We start from the raw sequence: 20,481 nt of genomic DNA, 5'->3' as shown, positions 1-20,481 counted from the left end.
AAATAACCATTGGAGAAATTCTCCTAAAAAGATTCAAATTCTCAAACATTTCTTTCTATGCATTGCAGTTAAATCATTTCCAGTTTGTTTTCTATTTTCCTTTCTATTTTGCCCAAGTTAGTTTCAATAGGATTCTGTTTTCCTTATAAATATTTCAACATAGATTTGATTTTCCAGTTTCCTATACATGAGACATTTTAAATATTTTCTGTACATTTGAAGTTTTTCTATACATTATTTAAAAATTTGATAGTAGCATCTGCCATTATCAGTTTTCTTTTGCTTCTATCAATTCCAACATTTTTAAGTGTGGTTTTATGTTATTGGTTTTATTTTATTATTTCTACCTAATCTTTTTTTGTTTTGTTTTGGGGTTTTTTATTTGGTTGGTTGCTTTTGGGGTGTGTGTATGTGTGTTTGGGAGGATGACCTGGTTAAAACAACTTCAGCATAAAAATTCCTAGCTCAAGATTACTCAGGGCAGGGTAGTGGTGGTGGTATAGAGGGTGGCACCTCTTCATGGGTCCACAGACAGGCCATTGGGGATGCATCCCTGTGCCAAGTGCTCCGGATTTGCCATTAGGGTTTTTTCAGAGAGAGCTGGGAAACCAACCCAAAGTGGTGACTACAACAGACACCTTGTGTGTGGTTGGGAAGAAAGTTGAGAACTTTTTCAAACTAACAGAGGCACTCCATTTCTGCCTTTGCTAGCCACAGCAATTTATGATAATTCCATTCAGGATCATTGTGGAAGTATTGTTGCTGTGTATGAATTGTTTTTAAAGTGTATAAGCTGAGAAATGATATGTATTGTCAAAATATATGTATGTGAATAAATTTAAAAAAAATGTATGTATGTGGATATGTCACTCTCCCTGTTTAAAACCTTTTAACAGCTTCCTGAATAAAAGGGGGAAAAAACGAAAGTTTTCAGTTCAAGATGACATAGCTCCTGTTGGGCACTGCATGATTTCTCAACTCTTGGAATCAGATTGGACATAGTCACCATCGTCTTCTGTTCTACAATGGTTTTCCCGAGGAACTTGCTTTTTATTGCAGCAACAGCTGAAAACCCATCCAAAGGAAGGCAGGGGTAGGGTCAAACTAGTAGTTCCCATGGTTTCCGACAGATGTCACTGTGCTTCCCATAAAATTTAAAGCATCCATGGTGGCCATGGCAATATGCCAAGGAACCTGGGGAGCCTCAGTGCATGGTTTGGGACATGGTTTCTAGGTCCAGCATTAACTGGCCCTGACAACTTCTTCGGTCACTCTCCTACTGCTTTCATCTTACCCACTACACCGTAGTTCTACTGTTTTTTTTTTTTCTTTTAAAGACTTATTTTTATTTATGCATGCATGCAAGAACTGGGGTACAGGCCAGAGGTGGTCGCTGAGAGTATTCACCAGAGTGGGGAACAAAACAGGCAGATCCACTGAAATACACTGTTGAGGGGAGCAGCAGGTGAGACTGGAGAGGTCTGCTGCTCCACATGGGTTAGCTCCCTGGGTAAGGATCTGAACTCATGCCTCAGTGTCTGGCAAAAGCTTGATAGCACTGAGACTTTAACCCCTGTGCCACCAGGGAGGCCCCAAGAAATAACTTTTTAGACACACAAGTGATCCAGTTGCGAAATACAAGAAAAATTCCTTTCTTCTTATCAGTCCAATTCATCAATAGGCAATTATAAATCTAAATTTTGATAATATTTAGAATGTGATTGCTAGTGTACCTATAATGGTATTTAAAAAACAAATTTAAGGAAAGAATAGAGACCTCAAGTGGCACAAGGGGTTAAGCACAACACTATGAAGCAATCAGCAGCCTCTGCAGCATGAGATCAATCCCTGGACAGCCAGGGAGCAACCCACATGGCGCAGCAGACCTCTCCCGTCTCGCCCACTGCTCCCCTCAGCAGTGTATTTTAGTCACTCTGCCTATTCTACTCCCCACTCCGTCTCTGGGTGAATCCTCTCACCCACCCTCCTGCTTCTCTGGTCTGTACCCCAGCTCTTATATGCATAAATAAATAACTCTTAAAAAAAAAGAAAAAAAATTTAAGGAAAGAATAATCTTTTCAATAATTGGTGTGTGACAACTGAATGTCCATATGCCAAAGAATGAAGTTGGATCACTTTCATTACCGTAACTAAAATAGTAATTCAAAATAGATCATATTCCTAAATGTAAAGCTGTAACTATAAATCTCTTAGGGGAAAAAAAATAGGAATAACTCTTTATAACCCTAGATTAAACAATAGTTTCTTGGTTATAATACCAAAAATATAAACAACAAAAGAAAAACTACACAAATAGATGTCATTAACATGTCAAAGCTTTTTTTTTTTTTTAAGATTTATTTATTTATTTATACAAGCACTGGGTACAGTCAGAAGTGCAGGAGGGTGAGAGAATTCACCAGAGCCAGAGCGGGAAACAGAACAGGCAGACTGACGAAAATACACTGCGGAGGGTAGCAGCGGGCAAGACAGGAGAGGTCTATTGAGCCATGTGGGACCCTCGCCGGTAGCCGGGGATTGAACCAGCGCTGCAGAGGTTGCAGGCAGCTTCGCAGCCCAGTGTTCAACCACTGTGCCACCAGGGGAAGCCCAACATGTCAAAGCTTTGCGCTTTAAAGAATACTATTAAAAAAGTGTCAAGACAGCTCACAAATCACAAAATGGGAGAACTTTTTTTTTTTTGCAAGTCATATATCTAAAAAAGGGACTTGTATCCAGAATATATAAAGAACTCTAACAAGTCATTTTTTTTTTAAAAGACAACCAATGAATAAATGGACTAAGGATAAAGGAATATGTTCACACAAAAATCTGTGCAAGAATGTTCATGGTAACATTATTCACAATAGCCCAAGTGAACAAACAACTGGAATGCCCATCAACTGATGAATTAATTGAGGAACTGTGGTATATCCATGCAGCACAAGAAAGGAATGCAGTACTCACATACTAAAACATTGAAAACATGCTAAATGAAAGAAACTGCCCAAAAGTTACTAGTAGATTATTCCATTCATATGAAATATCCACAACAGGCAAATCCAGAGAGACAATAGATAAATAGTTGCCAAGGGCTGAGGAGGGGAGAAAATATGGATTAACTGCTAATAATTTTGGGATTTTCTTTTTGGGGTGATTAAAAATGCTCTAGAATTAGGTAATGGTGATGATTACACAACTGTGAATATACTAAAAAACACTAATGGGGGCCTCCCCCAGTGGTGCAGCAGTTGAGCGCTGGGCTGTGAAGCTGCCCGCAGCCTCTGCAGCGCTGGTTTGATCCCCGGCCACCAGCGAGGGTCCCACATGGTGTGCAGACCTCTCCTGCCGCTCCTGCTGCTCCCCTCAGCAGTGTACTTCATCAGTCTGCCTGTTCTGTTCCCTGCTCTGGCTCAGGTGAATTCTCTCACCCTTCCACTCTTCTGTCTGTACCCAGTGCTTGTATAAATAAATAAATAAATCTTTAAAAAAAAAAACAAAACACTAAATGGTATCATTTAAAAGGGTGAATTTTATGGCAAGCGAGTAATCCCTCAATAGAACTGATATTTTTTAAAATTATATAAACTTACAATGCGATGTTACTCCAATAAAAATTTTGAAAAAGCAAACTATATGTGAAAAATGTTTATGGTCATCCTCATTTGCAGAACAAAATTTTGACTGTAAGAGTATATACAATGCTCATAGAAGCCTCTACCACCTACCATACCATGTTCATTTCATACCAAGTACAAATCATAGCAAATTACTGTAGCAAATTACTTAGGGTTTCTTGTTTTCACTCCAGCCACTGTGGTTTTATACAGTTGGTTGCCTCAGGTTTGAATACCCTTTTCCCATTTTAACTCTCTCTTCTCCCTAAAGAACTAACTTTACTCCAGCTTGAACGAGTGATCCACCTTTGTGCTCCCAAGACATCCAGTACAGATGTGATTGTAGCATGCATGGATTGTTCCACAGATACTGGTTCCCTTGGTATATTTTCACAGAACTGACTTTCTTCAAGACAGAGGTTGTATTATTTTTATTTTTGCATTCCTAGTCCCTAGGATAAGTGTTCAATAAATGAAACAAAGCATTGAATGAAGGAAGTGAAATGATTAAATTCTTCTCATTAGTTTTTGAACTTTCTTTTACTTTTTGCTGTTTTCTCCTCTTTCACTCACGTCATGTTAACATATAGTTTTCATATGTTACATTTTTTTTCAGGTCTGTGATTTCTGTCTATAATTTAAAAACCTACAGCTTTTGTAATAAAGTTAGCTAAACACAGGATTTCTACATGAAATTAATTACTAGCAAGTTTCTTTTCTCAGACACTGTTTTGGGATGAGTTGTATAATTTAGTTTGTATAACTGGCTGCAACATATCACAATTCAATTAATATGACAAATAACTCGTGAGTGAATTGGTAAATACAACACTTATAAATACAACATTTGTTGAGACCATTTGAACTACATTTCATTACTTATTGCGTTTCACTGCTGCTACCTTATTACCTCTTCATGTGACACAAACTGCTAAGTTCCTTTATTGTGAGATCATGTTCCTAAATTAAAAAGAACTAAGGGCTAGACCTGTAAAACCCAAAGTTAGTTTTGTACATCAGAGAGTGAATCACAGATATAGATTCCAACACTCACCTCCACAACTATGTTTATCTTCTAGTTCTAGGTTCAAAGTTGGAATTAGAAAAATAGGACTTGCCTCTTTACCAGTCTTTGAAATCAGACATGGATTAGGAAGGCTATCTCAGAGTGAAAGTGGAACTTGGATACCAAGGTACCTTTTGAAGTGGTGAGCATCTCTGTGCTTCCATTCATCTCTGTCAGGAAGTGGCTGTGGCTGCTGAGTGTGGTGTCTCTTGGCAGAGTCTGGGGCCTAAATAGAAATTTTCAGCATAATCTTCCAGAGTCATCATTTTAGGTTTTGAAAAATGACACCTTCACAGGCCACAGGTACAGGCAATCTAGATTGTTTTTTTGGGAGAATATGTTCACTTTTGCAATTTTCTAGGAATCTTGAGAGAAGAAACTTGAGCTGAGCCTTCTGAATCACTACTGAAGAGGCTTGGGTTTGCTCCATGACTGTTGCCTGTGAGTTGGTAAAATCATGCACTCCCCTTCACACCTGCTACTGTAACAATAGCCCAGAGTTCCTACTCCTGTGCTGGAGAAGCTTTACATCCATTATCTCACTGGATGGTCACCATAATCCTGAGAGGGGGAGGGGTAACATAATCGCCATTTTATACATGAAAAAAACTACCTCCCTCAGAGCACTTAAGTCAACTGCTGTGTCAGAGCTGAGATTCCATCCAGATCCATTCACCTTGAGGTTACTCTGACTTAGTTAATACAGGTTATTTATTATTATCATTCATGTGGTGGTCCAACAAATGAAAGATAATAGTTTAGATATGCATTCTAGTACTAAATTTTTCAAGGGTATTCTGACCCACCTGTTAATTGTTTTCTTGGGCTTGAAATTGCTAGAAAGAGCAGATGTGGTATGGTAGGCAGAATAATATGCCCTCCCCAAGATATCTCTGTCCTAAACCCTGAATCCTATGACTATGTTACCTTACACAGCAAAAAGAACTTTGCAGATGTGCCTAAATTAATGATTTTGAGATGGGAGATTATCCTAAGTTATCAGGTGGGTCCAAAATAATCACAATGATTCTTAGTGGAAAAGGGAGGCAAAGGGCCTCGCCAGAGCACTGCACTATGAAGCAATCCGCAGCCTCTGCAGCACGGGTTCAATCCCCGGCTGGCCAAGGAGCAACACACATGGCACAGCAGACCTCTCCTGTCTCGCCCACTGCTCCCCTCAACAGTTTATTTCAGTAGATCTGCCTGTTCCCCGCTCTGTCTCTGGTGAATCCTCTCACCCCTTGCATCTCTGGCCTGTACCCCAGCTCTTGTATTCATAAATAAATAAATATTTAAAAAAAAAAAAAGAAAAAGGGAGGCAGGAAAGAGCATCAGAGATGTGATAACTGAAGCAGAAGGGAGAGTGATGTGATTGCTGTCTGGGGCTACAAACTAAGGCATCTGTGCAGGCTCTGAAAGCCAGAAAAGGCCAGGGACCAGATTCCCCACCCACAGCCCCAAATCAATGAAGTACTGCCAACACCTTGATTTTAATCCCACAAAACTCATTTCTGACTTCTGACTTTCAGAACTGTAAGACAATACATTTGTCTAAAGTCACCAAATTTGTAGTAATTTGTCATATCAGTGACAAGAAACTAATACATATGATGTCTGAAAAGAAGGAGCTACCAGCTGGCCCTGAGTTTTTCTAAAGCCACCTTCATGATCCTCAGGAATTTCCCTTTTGTTCTCTTTGCAGCATTAAAGCGCCTTAAATTTATTACTTCATCACCTAATTAATAGTTACTATGAAATTCAAAATTAAGTAGGACTCAGATCCTTAAGGAGCCTACAGTTTTAGTGGGGTGGCAGGACACATAAACAAGTTATTACAAAGCAATGAAATATGTGCAAAGACAAATACCTTCAGGAAAAGAATCCTAGTGCTTTGAAGCATGAACTCTGCCTGGAGAGGTGGAGGGGAACAAGGAAACTTGGAGAAGGACTGATGTTACAGTTGGGAGTGTCTAACATCTTTGGAATTCTCAACTTTGTTGGGAGAGGCTTTGGCACCTAATCTAGATCTGGGTGTCCTCAGACCTGGTCTTTCCCTGAACTGTGGCCCCTGTGGAATCTCATTGTTGCAAATTTCAACACTGAGAAGAGAGGGAGATTCTGAAAGTCCAGGAAGGGAAATTGTTGCTGATACCCACACCATTTAAATATAATGTATTTTTGTTTGGGATTGATGCTTAGACATAGGAAATTTTTTCTCAGTTTTCTAAGTCTGTCTTCCCATTATGGAAAACACAAGATATGGACATAAAATCTAGATCTATGTTTCATGGACAATACATAGCATGTTACACTTAAATATATTTACTTTTGTAGAAGATTTCCAGATTGGAAAGGAAGAAGTAAAACTGTCAATATATCGGATGAAATGATTTTGTACATAGAAAACCCTTAAGATGCCAACAAAAAACTATTAGAGATACTAAACAAATACAGTAAACATGAACTAAATATACAAAATTCTGTTGTGTTTCTGCACACAATGAACAAACAGAAAGTGAAATGGTGAAGATAATACATTTATGACCACAGCAAAAATAAGAAAATACTTAGGAATAAATTTAACTAAGAAAGCGAAGTGTCAATACACTGGAAACTGTACAATACTATTGAAGGAAATTGAAGACACATAAAACAGAAAGACATTCCATGTTCATGAATCAAAAGTTTCAATATTATGATAATGGTCATTCTACCTGAAACAATGTACAGATTCAGTGCAATTCTTTTTAAAGACCCCAGTAGCACTCTTCACAGACTAAAAGAACAACAAAAAATCTTAAAAATTGTATGTGATTTGAATCACAAAAGATTCAAATACCCAAAACAGTCCTGAGAAAAGAGAAAAAAATGGAAGTACTGTGCTCCCAACTTCAAACTGTACTGCAAAGCCAGGGTACTTAAAACTATATAGTACGAAATTTAAAAAAAAAAAAAAGTGGTGGGGGACACAGATCAGTGGAATAGAATCAAGTCCAGAAATAAAACCACATATATTTGGGCAACTTATTTATGACAAAGGACCCAAGAGCACACAAGGAGATAGAAAAGTCTCTTAAATAAATGGTGTTGGGAAAATTAGACAGCCACATGTAAAAGACCAGACCACTATCTTATACCAAATACTAAAATAAGTTAAAAATGGATTGAACTTTGAATGTAAGAGCGCAAAGCATGAAATGCATAGAAGAAATATCTGGCACCACGCCTAGCAGTGTAAGCAAGAAAAACTTTCAACCCTTGTAGACCTCAGGTACTTTGTAAAACAAGTTCTCATTAAATTGTTAAAGTTTTTTTCCAACTTTAAAATTCAGTTCCCTAGACATCTATGTTTCTAAGGAAATGGTGCCAGAATTACTATGCATTTCCCAATTCCCAACAGATAAAAAACTTTTTGACATCAACCTTAGTGATGTCTTTGGTAACTCATTCCCAACAAGAGAAACAAGAGTATACAAACAAATGGGACTACATCAAATTAAAAAGCTTTTGTACCATGAAAGAAATCATCTTCAGTTTTAATTTTTTAAAGATTTATTTTATTTATTTATGCATAAAATAGTTGGAGTGTAGGCCAGAGGGGCAGGGTGGTGGGAGCATTCACCAGAGACAGGGTGGGGAGCAGAACAGGCAGAGCTACTAAAATACACTGCAGAGGGGAGCAGCAGGCAAGGCAGGAGAGGTTTGCTGTGCCATATGGGTTAGCTCATTGCCGGGGATCGAACTCATGCTGCAGTGGCTGCTAATAGCTTCATAGTGCTGAGGCTTAACCCCTTACGCCAACAGGGAGACCCAAGAAATCATCTTTAAAATGAAAAGTCATCCTCCTAAATAGAAGATATTTGCAAACTACATATCAGATAAGTAGCTAATATCCAAAATATGTAAACCACGTATACATTTCAACAACAAAACATATGACCCAGAGAATTTAAATATACATTTCACCAAAGAAGATATCCGGATGGTCAACAGACACACAGAAAGATGTTATACATCATTTATCATTAGGGAAATGCAAATCAAATCCACAATGAGATTTTACCGCACTGGCTAGAAATGGTAATTATTAAAAAGTCAAGAAAAAGAACGTTGGCAGGGATGTGGAGGGGAAAGGAACCCTCTGTCCACTGTTAGTGGGAATGTAAATTGGTGCAGTTAATCTGAAGGTTCCTCAAAAATTAGGAACAGAACTGCCCTGTGATCCAGTAATCCCACTTCTGGGCATTTACCTGAAGAATATAGAAACATCAATTCAAGAAAACATAGGCACCCCTATGGTCATTGCCACAGTATTCACAAGAGCCAAGATGTGGAAACCACTCTAGTGCTCAATGAGAGATGAATGGATAAAGAAGAGGTGTTGTCTATACATAATGGTATTCAACTCATCCAGAAAAAAAAGCAGCTCTCTTGGCATCTTGTGACAACATGGATGGACCTTGAGGGGATTATAGCAAGTAAAATAAGTCAGAAGGAGAAGACAAATATGCTATGATTTCACTCATTTATGGAATGTAAAGAAAACAAAAACAAACCCTTAGACTCTGACAACAGAATGATTACCAGATAGTAGGGAGAGGGTTAACAGAAAGGGCCACAATCTTGGGGGTGGACACTGGCGATACATTTGGTGGTGAGTGTGGTGACAAAAATGTACTCTTGGAACCTATACCGTGCTGTAAGCTAATGCTACCTTAATGAATATATATTGCTTTGGATACAGAAACTTATCACACAAACTACATCATAACGTCTTCTCATTATGATTCTCCGTCCCTACAATTACTTAAATCCTGAGAACATGTACATACTATTTCCTCAGAAACACCAGTATACCAGGAAACCGAATTTCAAAGCTAGAGAGGACTTCTTTCAGCCACACATTTTTGGAAAGTGATTTTCGACCCGTTTATCAATGTTTTTGCTGAGTAATTCAACCGACTGGGGGTAACTGAGTGTTTATTATCACTTAATTGGAGGAAGATCTAAACAATTCCTATCATCTCTTAGGAGGCTTTTACAAGGAGATTCAAAACGTTGAAATCCTGCTCCGGTCTGAGGCGACCACAGGTGAATGAAAGACACCTGGGCCCGCCGTGGCCTCACACGCGCCAGCCCGGGGAGCAGCGCCCCGGGGCCCGCAGAGCGGAGACGCCCCCGCAGAGTCCAGCTTCTCCCCCGGCTGCCTGACGCCTGGGGCCGGGCGCTGGCGTCGGCTCTCCAGGGCCCTGGGCTGCGGACTCCCCCGCGCCGCCGCGCGCGCCGGGGTCAGGTCGAGGACGCGGGCGGGGCGGCGAGGCGGAAGGGCCGGTCCGGGGCGTGCCCACGTGACCGCCCCGCGCGCGGCCCGCAGCCCCCCGAGCCGCCGCCGCCTCCTCTCCGGCTGCAGCTCCCGGCGTGCCCCGCACTCGCCGCCGCCCGCCCCGCCCGCCCCGCCCAGCGCCTCAGAGCCGGAGCCCGAGCCGCCGCCGCAGCCACAGCCGCGGGCACTATGGTAAGGCGGGCGCGCCAGCTGGGGGTCGGGGGGCCGGGGCGCGGCGAGCCAACCCCCCCCGCGCGGTCCAGCAGGGCCCTGGGGTGAGGCCGCCATTTTAACCCTGATTTTGGCCTCAGAGGTGGGCGCTCCTGCGCTGCGGCTCCGCTTCTCCCTCTCCCTCCGGCCGGCGGTCGGCCTGCCCTCCCGCTCTCAGGCCCGGCCCGGCCGCTCCCCGGATTCCTGGGGCGGGCGTCCCGGCTGTCCCGGCTCCCGGCGGCCGGAGGGGTCGCGGCACCGGCGCGGAGGCCCGGGGCGCCCGAGGGTCTGCGGAGCTCACGCCCGCGCGCGCTGCGTTTTCCCGGAGCTCCCTAATTAACAGGCGCGCCCTGAAATTGGAATGTGCTCTGAAGTCCTTGCTGAGGGCTTCTGGGGAGGGTCGTCTTGATGGCCTGTAATGATAAAACCCTTAGGGGGAGGTGAAGGAAGTGGCAAAACTCTTAAAAATGCTTGCTCGCGGTGCAAAGCTTTTACTCTAAACCCGTTAGTTTTGAAGTGTCTGCTTTTGAGCTGAGGCAATTATGTTGTAGCCGTGGGCGGTTTGGAGTTCACACTTGATTCTCTTTCCTTATGAGGAAACGGTACTGGCTAGGATGACTTTAAAGAAAAAAATAGTAGACGCATTAAGTGAAATCCAAAAGTGTTTTTTAAGGCCTGCAGAGTTGACACAATACAGAAGGTATTTTTGCTGCTGTTCCCTGAAGCTCTGACATCACGCATTGAAATAGAAAGCATTTCGGGGATGGGACAGCTTGTATTTGGCCCTTTGCTATGCCGCCCATTTACTTCAGTCTCCAAACCCTTTTAGAAAGCATGAATGGGGCAGAGTGAGTTAGATTCCATAGGTGCTACACACACCGACACTTAAAATGTGGCAAACCTGATTGGATACTTGCAGAGTAGGATGGAATTTTTGATGTCCTGACTGAAGTGAATCCTGTCTAGGCAGATCGTAATTTTGGTCAAAACTGAAATACTTGTTCTGAACTACTGTCCTTTGTTTACTTTCAGGCTTCTGGAGTTACAGTGAATGATGAAGTCATCAAAGTTTTTAATGATATGAAAGTAAGGAAATCTTCTACACAAGAGGAGATCAAAAAAAGAAAGAAAGCAGTTCTCTTCTGTTTAAGCGATGACAAAAGACAAATAATTGTAGAGGAAGCAAAGCAGATCTTGGTGGGTGACATTGGTGATACTGTAGAGGACCCCTACACATCTTTTGTGAAGTTGCTACCTCTGAATGATTGCCGATATGCTTTGTACGATGCCACATACGAAACAAAAGAGTCTAAGAAAGAAGACCTAGTATTTATATTCTGGTGTGTAAAAACAAAAGAAAAAAGTACTTTTGAAATGCAAGGATTGTTATTTAACATAGTTAGTTTTATCTTTGTTTGTCTTTTAAGTGGGATTCAAAAATTTCTTTTTCTCTCTAGGGCTCCTGAAAGTGCACCTTTAAAAAGCAAGATGATTTATGCTAGCTCTAAAGATGCCATTAAAAAGAAATTTACAGGTACAAACACGTGAATATTTTGTGAAGAATTATTCCTCCTTAATTATAGTAAGGTCATTATATAACTTTTTTTTTTTTCTTTTTAGGTATTAAACATGAATGGCAAGTAAATGGCTTGGATGATATAAAGGACCGTTCCACACTTGGAGAGAAATTGGGAGGCAATGTAGTCGTTTCACTTGAAGGAAAACCCTTATAAAATGACAGTCAAGTGCCATCTGGATCTTAAAGAGCTTTCCATTTCTCCCACTCAGTCATTTGGAATATTATTAGGTGTTTGTTTTTCCCTCTTTCCACTCATTTCTTCCAACACAATGAATGAAGGAAATATCATTCATATACGCAACCTGTCAGTGATTGCCATTAGACTGTTTACTACCATTACTTTTATGTAGAATCCAAGGAATGCCTTCCTGTCATATTTTAGCCAAAACAACTGGTTATATGCCTTCCTTGCAGCAAGCACTACAATGAATGTGATTGTCAATGTGAATAGCTTAGATTATTGCAAAGGGTAAGCTAATTGAATGCCTTGAAAGTATTATCCACTGGTCAGATGGTAAACTTTATTCAGTATTATTTATAGTTGCACTTGATTGCAGTTCTGTGAGGCTCAAGCATTTATACACCTCACCTGCCTTGGCAAGCCTATTTTTGTGACATGGCAGCACGGATATAACACTATGCATTGAAAGCACTTTTTTGTAATGAATTTAACGCCCCCACTCCCAAATGGAATGCCAATTAAGTTTTGTTAAATATGTCAGTTTATTCTAGTACCTCAGTGTTCATTCCTGTTACCTGCATATCTTCAAGGAAAATAGCTGTTATTAATACCTTTTTTGTTTTCCATTGAGTGTACACTACTGAATAAGTGTAGGAATTTTATGTTTACCATGTAAGTCTTGCAACAGTAAAGATATTTTGAATATCAGTCATGATGGCAATTTCTGTATAAAAGAGCCTTAAATGGAACATTGTTTTTGAGCTCAAACCCCATCCTTACAAAAATGGCCACGTTGCAATAAAAATTGTGGCATATTACAGAACCTTGCCTTGTTTTCCTTGTACATTTTGCAAAATGGTATGTGAAGCAACTCCTAGGGTAAATAGCTATTATTAATCTCTACACTGGTCATTTAAGATTTTTTTCGTACAATATAATATACAATATTTTCCAGTTTGTTAGGCTTATTTGATTTAAAAATATTTTATCCTAAAGCCAACTAGTATAAATACTGTTGTTATAGAGAGATACATTTATAAGCATTAGCTTATTTCCTATGTGTTAATACGAAGATCAGAAATTACTTTTTTTGCCCGTTATCATGACTCGTCAATATCTGGTTTATTCTCTGGATAAATTAGGGTGGTTATTTTCTGATTCACATTTACATTTTTATGTAGTTGAATGGTAGAAGCAGGAGGCTTGTATTGTATATTTGGTCATAATGAAAATTATTTTTCAAATTTGCCCCTCAAAAGTTTAATAATAATTCCTATTTAGGAACTTTGATTTCAGCTACTATTTCTTAATCTGTTTTGCAAATTGAAGGGAAAAAAGAATTGATCCAGCAATCTTAAACATTAATATGAGATCTGGCAGTGTTCCACATTACTCTCCTTATAGAGAATTTGATCTGCTCACTGTGAGCAGTTTGCTGTTAGCCAGAGCTATTTATGGCAAACACATGCTTTTGTATCTTGTCATAGTTATCCACAAATGGCAAAACTGGACTTGATTCTACTGGTATGCAAAACAGGCATGCTAGTAAGCAGGCAATCATGATTTAAAACTTAATTCCATAGCTCTGAAGACTACTCCTGTCAGAAAACAGGAAATGAAAAACCCTCTTTTCAAGTGTATAAAAGTAATCTGATTGTAATTAGATTTTCTCAATATTTTCAAAGGCATTTTCAGATGGAAACAAGTAGAAGTAAAATGTCTAGGCTTCCATTTAAAATTATATGAATGACTTGGGATCTTTTGCACCGAATAATTTTATTTCAGGCTTCCAGCTGTCACTGTGAGTTATCCTGGACATTTTGATGACTTTTTGGTAAGGCAAAACTCCTAAGTAAAGCATGAGAATACTGACATGTACTAAAACATGTGTAACTGATACTAGTACCATGGAATTATTTTTATTTCCTCATTCTTCTAAAAAATAAGGGACTCTTAAGTTTATATAGTATATTTGTTTTCATAGCTGATTTCTCAACTTTCTTAACATGCCTCTTTAATTCTATAATAATTTCAGAGATTATATCGTGCTTTAAACTGTGATACTTTGTGTTTCTTAGCTTGACATAACTGATATTGATATAGTTAAGTTCATCTTTGAAATACATCTTTGTGCATAAAACCAAAAATAATGATAAAATCAATGACTTACATTCTTGAGACAAATTTGGCATTTGAAATTTAATTCAATGGCAAATTTTATTTTATAATGATTTACAATGAACCAGTGTTCCAGTTAGCTTTATAAGGTATATGGTGCTAATTAGTAAAATATTGAGGACAATATTTGAGGCAATATTTTGCTGCTAGCTTGAAAAATTATGTTTTAAAATAAAATATATGAAACTATATCAAGCTGTTGAGATGTGTTTACTTCAGAACATTAACAATTTTAAAAATTACTGAAGATCAGAAAGGCACCATTATCTTTAGTGTTTTTTTAGGATTTTAGTTGGTATACTTTTTCATTTATAGATACCAGTAGTCTTTGAAAAATGAGTGTTGTTGCAATTAATTTTAACATTTCCAGACAAATGGGAACAGTTGGCATTTGTCCCAAACTGACTGTCAGCTGTTGTTTTCCATCATTATCTAAAATAATATGACCAGCATTGTGCAGTTGATGTGCTTTTTTAGTAGGCTGGAAGAAAAGCCTCTTTACTGGGTTTGAGTTTTTCTGATATATTATCTTCGTGGCAGCTAATTTATGGAATCTAACAAATGAGCTTTGGAAGAAAATGTGTTTCCTTGGTAGGAATAATCTCAGCAATGGTAAATCATGGGTTGAGAACTTTTCATTCGGCTTCCTACTGTGAAAAAATAATCCAGTTCCGCTCTTCATAGGTCTTAATTTTGCTTGCAAATTTAATAATAGTTTGAGGTCTAAACAAATATGAATATTCATTTTTCAATGAAAATTAAGGCTACTGGGGAATGTGTTCCATCCAAAATATAAAAGTCATATTCAGAATCCAAAGAATTTGCTTTTCAGACAGCATGAATTTATAAATGTTCTGTCTCAGTGAGTAAAGAAGTTTAAGGCTTTTCTTTTCCTCTGGAACATCCAAATAATTTCTTTCATGTAAATTGGGAGTCATCCCTCTACTTCAATTTCATGATATAAAGCAATTGGGCAAATTAATCTCACTGAGCTTCACTTTCTTAATTCATAATTTGAGAATAATACCTGTCTACCATACCTGGTTGCTGGATCAAATATGAAGTACCTTTTGGAAAACAAGAAAGTACATGTAAATGTAGTAACTCGTTTAAACTTTTCCAAATACATGTAGTTAAGTAGATAAAGAGCCACATTAAAAATAAGATTAATTGTTCCCTGAAACTTCTTTATTGTGTAACTATTCTGTTTAATCTCAGTTTTAGGACTAGTTGATATGTAGCATTTGTTTTTCAAAATGAAGTGAGTATAGTTTTCATTTTACATGTCATCAATCAGATACTAGGTTTTTTTTTCCCAATTTTTTAAAAGATTTATTTATATGTACAAGAGCTGGGGTATAGGCCAGAGTTGCGGGTTTTGGGGGTGGTGGGATGTGTGTGAGAGAATTCACCAGAGAGGCAGAGTAGGGAGCAGAATAGGCAGATTGACTGAAATACACTGCTGAGGGGAGTAGCAGGTGAGACAGGAGAGGTCTGTGCCATGTGGGTTATAGGCGTTGAACTTGTGCTTCAGTGGCTGATGATAGCTTCATAGTGCTGAGACTTAACACCTTATGCCACCAGGGAGACCCTCCCCAAATAATTTTCAAGTAAATAATAAAAGAGGAAATAAAGTTAGAGAAATACTGTTTTAGAATATTTGGCATAAATTTATGATCCAGGTTATGGAAACTGAGTGTATATTATTAATACCCTAAGTTCGTGGTTCTCAAGACTCAAGAACTGGTAGTTCTCTGTCAGATGGTGTTCACTTGAAATCCATCTGATACCTTTATGTTCCTTTAACCAGCTAGCTATATTTCTCTGCTACACATGAGAAAACTGAAGTTGAAGATATTGAGACATCCCAGCTACTTGGTTCAATGAATAGCAAAGCTGGTTCAATGTACTTTTCACTCTGATTATATAGTAATATACAGTGAGTTACTAGTTTCCTTTAAAAAATAAAAGAGCAGCCTGATTTTTTTGAGCAAGACATAATTGCTAATTAATATGTTTTTAAGGTAGTATCTCAGGAATATTTGGGAAAAGTCTTGGGATTTTTTTTCATAAGAAAGCACATGCTCATAAAAATCTGAAGTATTTTTACACGAGATTTTCTTAGATGTTTTAGTATTGTAAAACTGGGGTTGTGGAAAATCAGAAAGATTGTATAGATGTTTTTCAGAAAACTGATAGCTCTTAATCCTTTGCCTAAAAGTTGGTTATGTCCCTCTCCATTTCTCTGCCCATCTTTTTTAAAGAGAGAAAGTATTTTGTGGTAGAGTGGCTATATACTAGTATCAGACTGCCTGAGTTATTTGCATATAGAGCTTTAATGCTAATTAAATGATTTTAGGAAAGTCATTTAACTTCTCAGAGCTTTAGTTCCTCTATAAAAAGGATTATTGTACCATATCTCTCATAAGAGTGTAAGGATAATTGAAAACACCTGGGATAGTTCTTGGCAACTAGTAAGCAGTGAGTAAGATGACCCTAAAATTTACAGTCCAAACCAGGACACTTTTTGAGAGTGAAAGGGAGAGCTATTAATAAATATGCCAGGACAACAGGCTTAAGCTGGGATAATCCCAAGCAAACCAAGAGATGTCACTATCAAGAAGTACAAACATATCAAAATGCAATACTTAAATAGAAGGAACTGTATTGAAACCTGAGGTCTTTAATTTCAATTATATAATGCACCAGCATACTAACTTGAGAGTCTTCTGATGAATATAGTGGTAAGTACTTAACCCTATAGAAGGGTCAATTTTGGCTTTTTATGCCTCTTACAGCTTTGTTTTCTTTGTTTGGCTTTTTATGTCCTTAGCGCTTTCTTTTCTTTCTTGTAGATGCTCAGATACTGTATTTTGCTGTTATCAGTATACTTGGCTTTAGTGGCTTTTCTTAATTGTTGCGCTTCTTTTCAAAAAAAGGATTTATTTATTTATGCATACAAGAGCTGGTGTGTAGGCCAGAAGTGTGGTGGGGTGAGAGGAGAAACCAGAGACAGAGTGGGGAGCAGAACAGACCACTGACTGAAATATACAGCTGAGAGGAGTAGCCGGCGAGTCAGGAGAGATCTGTTGTCCCATGTGGGTTAGCTCCCTGGTCGGTGATCTAACTCAGGCTGCAGTGACTGCTGATAGCTTCATAGTGCTGAGACTTAACTCCTTGTACCACCAGGGAGGCCCTAATCGTTGCTTTTCATCTTGTATATTTATAAACCCATTTTTGCTAGAACTGTGTATTAAAAAAGTGAATAGATCAGAGTTTGAGAGCAAAATGCCTGAGCACGTTTGAACTATCTAACATGGCTTTTGGCTATTTAAAGAAATTTTATGTACTTCGTAGGTTTTGGTTTTATTTACAAATAAGGTGGTATGCAGAGACACACTGCGGGGGGAGGAGAGGGGTGGGGAGAGGAAGGACTAGAGTCAAAATAAGGGGGGGTGCAATTGTATGGGGAATATAACCATAATGAAAATGCATACATTGTGCAAAGATGAAAAATGAGTAAGAATTATATAAAATAAAATATTAAAAATAAAACATATAAGGTGATATGTAAGGTAGCTAAACAGTAAGATAAAGGAGTCATTACTATATCCCAGTGAGATGTCTAAAATATTAATATTTAAAGAAATTATAGTTTCCTTTGCCTACCTGATTCATTAAAGGCACACAAAGGAATTTGTTCTCATTAAGAGAAAAATGATTTACTTAATCCAACTTTTTTAGATTATTGAAGCAAAAATAGGATATGAGAACATGCATTTAATAAGGAAAATAATTTTAAAAATATTAAATGCCAATTGACTTTTCAACTTACTAGATTTTTCTTATATGTACAATAGACATGTCTGTCTGAAAGTATCTTTTTATTAATTCATCTAAATAGATGAATACTTTTCCTTTATTCTTAACTTCTGATAGCCTGCCAATTTGATCCTGTGTAGTCAAAATTTTAGTAGTTTATTTGGAATAAAGTTTTGGAACAGGACCTCCCTGGTGGCGCGAGGGGTTAAGACACTACCTATGAAGCAATCTGCAGTCACTGCAATATGAGTTCTATCCTCCGGCCAGGAAGCAACACAAATGGCACAGCAGACCTCTCCTGTCTCGCCTGCTGCTCCCCTCAGCAGTGTATTTCAGTAGATCTGCCTGTTCTGTTCCCGACTCTGTCTCTGGTGAATCCTCTCACCCCCCCGCCCCCAGCCTCTTGCCTGTACCCCAGTTCTTGTATGCATAAATAAATCTTAAAAAAAGATTTGGAACAAATTTTTATTCAATGTGTAATTTCCTCATCGACATTAGGAAGCTGTCATGTGGATGTATACTATTTTCTTGTAGCACTTTTCTCATTTTACATATTCTTAATAGTGGAGTATCAGATATTTCCTTTGGGAAGCTGATAGTTACTGAGTAAATTGCTAAATTCCTGGGCATATGGCCCAAAGTCTTCTGTGTGTTCCTGTGAGCTGATGAGACCTTTTTTTTTTTTTTTTTTTTGATTAGCTGCTGACTAAATTACCAGATAAAAAGAAAGGCACTTCCCAAGCTGGCATAATTGGACAGTTTTATAAACGGTGAAAATGGTAACAATATTTTGTTCTAGAGAGCATAAAACCACATAAAAATATTAAAATATTTATGTCTGGTTATACCATACAAAAAAATAAGATGTTGTGAAAGACTTGGAGACTTCATGAAATAAGGGGAAAAGAATTTGCGAGGATTAAATTAAAGATTAAGCCTTTTACTTGTAAAATAACTATGGGTCAAAACTTGAGAGTAAAAGAGTCATTCCCTTTACTTATTACTGCTTATTGATAATTATGTTAGGGAGAAATGTATTGAAATTTTATATATTTTCCAATTTATGTGAGGGGTAAGGAGATGACTTAACAAAACTGGTGTTAACCATTTCCCTAATTTGAAATATATCTAGATTTTAGAATATATCTGAATTTTTTTTTAATTTAACTGATTTTTAGGAGTAAAGAGATTGACTTACAATTTTTAATATTGTATTCTGAGTAATGTGCACACTGAATAATTGCTGCATTAGACTTATTTTTGTTATGAAATTGATTTAGTAGCACTTTCCTCCTAATTTTGGTTTTGTCTTTACCTGCTGAAGAAAAATGCTTTTAATTATAGTCATTTTTAAAAAACTTTTATTTATTTATGCATACAAGAGGTGGAGTGTAGGCTAGAGATGGGGGGTGGTGAGAGGATTCACCAGAGACAGTAGGGAACAGAATAGGCAGATTGACTGAAATACACTGCTGAGGGGAGCATCTGGCGAGACAGGAGAAGTCTGCTATTCCATGTGGCTTAGCTCCCTGGCTGGGATCAAACTTGCTCCTGCAGTGGCTGGCTATAGCTTGATATTAAAGCTGCCACCAGGGAGGCCCTAGGGAATAGTAGTTCTTAAGAAATACTAGGTAACCAAATTAGGTAAATATATTGTCTCTTGGATGTAAAACATTTTGGGATTCAGTGAACATGTCATTCAGTGCCATTGTCACTGCAAAAGTTGCCTGGGGCCTCCCTGGTGGCAACTAGGTTAAATTCTCAGTGCTATCAAGCTATCATCAACCACTACAGTTTGAGTTCAATCTGGGGCCAGGGAGCTAATCCACATGGCACAGCAGACCTCACCTGTCTCCCTTGCTGCCCTCCACAGCTGTATATTTCAGTAGATCCACCTGTTCTGCTCCCCACTCTGTCTGGTAAATCCTCTCATACTAACCCCAGCACATACCCCAGTTCTTATATGCATAAATAAATAAAAAATATATCTTTAAAAACAAAAAAATGTTCCCTTCTCAGAGCTGGATATGTTACTTTGTGTTTTCTCTTGCCAATAGATAAATAGAATCTAGAAAATGAATCTCCGTTGAAACAATATTTAGTGACATTCTCATTAAGAAACTCTAAAAATATGGGGTAAACTAATATGTTGATATTCTGGGTAACTAAAATGTTGGGTTGTTGGAAAAGTCATGACATTTTTTCTGTTTTTCAGGCAAAAATGTGTCATGACTTTTCTAACAACCCAATAATTGTATTTTTTATTTCAAAAATAGTGTACTCAGTATGGAACGTTTGACAAATTATTTGCATCAAATTATGGTGGCCTAACGGAGATTCCTGTAGTTAAAATGAGTTTTAAGTTATTTGTATATGCTGACAAGAGGTGAAATGTTATCCTTAACTATTGTTTGGGCAGATTCTTTAGAGTTTTTCATGCCAGAAAGGGAACTGCATTGTGACTATAGTCACAGACAAGGATTTGGATCATGAAAATTATGCATT

General features: G+C 38.3%; 1 protein-coding gene across 2 annotated transcripts; it reads left to right on the top strand.

Annotated features, from left to right (window-relative positions):
* The first annotated feature begins 10,062 nt into the window (after positions 1 to 10,062).
* On the top strand, positions 10,063 to 14,344 carry CFL2 (cofilin 2). 2 transcript variants are annotated; one of them, XM_037503200.1, is made up of 4 exons: positions 10,063 to 10,198; positions 11,249 to 11,556; positions 11,674 to 11,750; positions 11,837 to 14,344. In XM_037503200.1, exons 1-4 carry the CDS (start codon positions 10,196 to 10,198, stop codon positions 11,947 to 11,949), a joined length of 501 nt encoding a protein of 166 aa, XP_037359097.1. In that variant the 5' UTR covers positions 10,063 to 10,195; the 3' UTR covers positions 11,950 to 14,344. The 2 variants fall into 2 exon arrangements, with proteins under 2 accessions (XP_037359097.1, XP_037359098.1); XM_037503201.2 differs by lacking the exon at positions 10,063 to 10,198 and adding an exon at positions 10,265 to 10,319.
* The last annotated feature ends 6,137 nt before the right edge of the window (positions 14,345 to 20,481 follow it).

Source organism: Talpa occidentalis, unplaced genomic scaffold (genome assembly GCF_014898055.3).
Source record: "Talpa occidentalis isolate TD23 unplaced genomic scaffold, MPIMG_talOcc4v2.1 talOcc4.11, whole genome shotgun sequence".
Taxonomy (NCBI): Eukaryota; Metazoa; Chordata; class Mammalia; order Eulipotyphla; family Talpidae; genus Talpa; species Talpa occidentalis.
The sequence above is the reverse complement of the archived record's forward strand: the minus strand, read 5'-3'. Positions and strand labels throughout refer to the sequence as shown.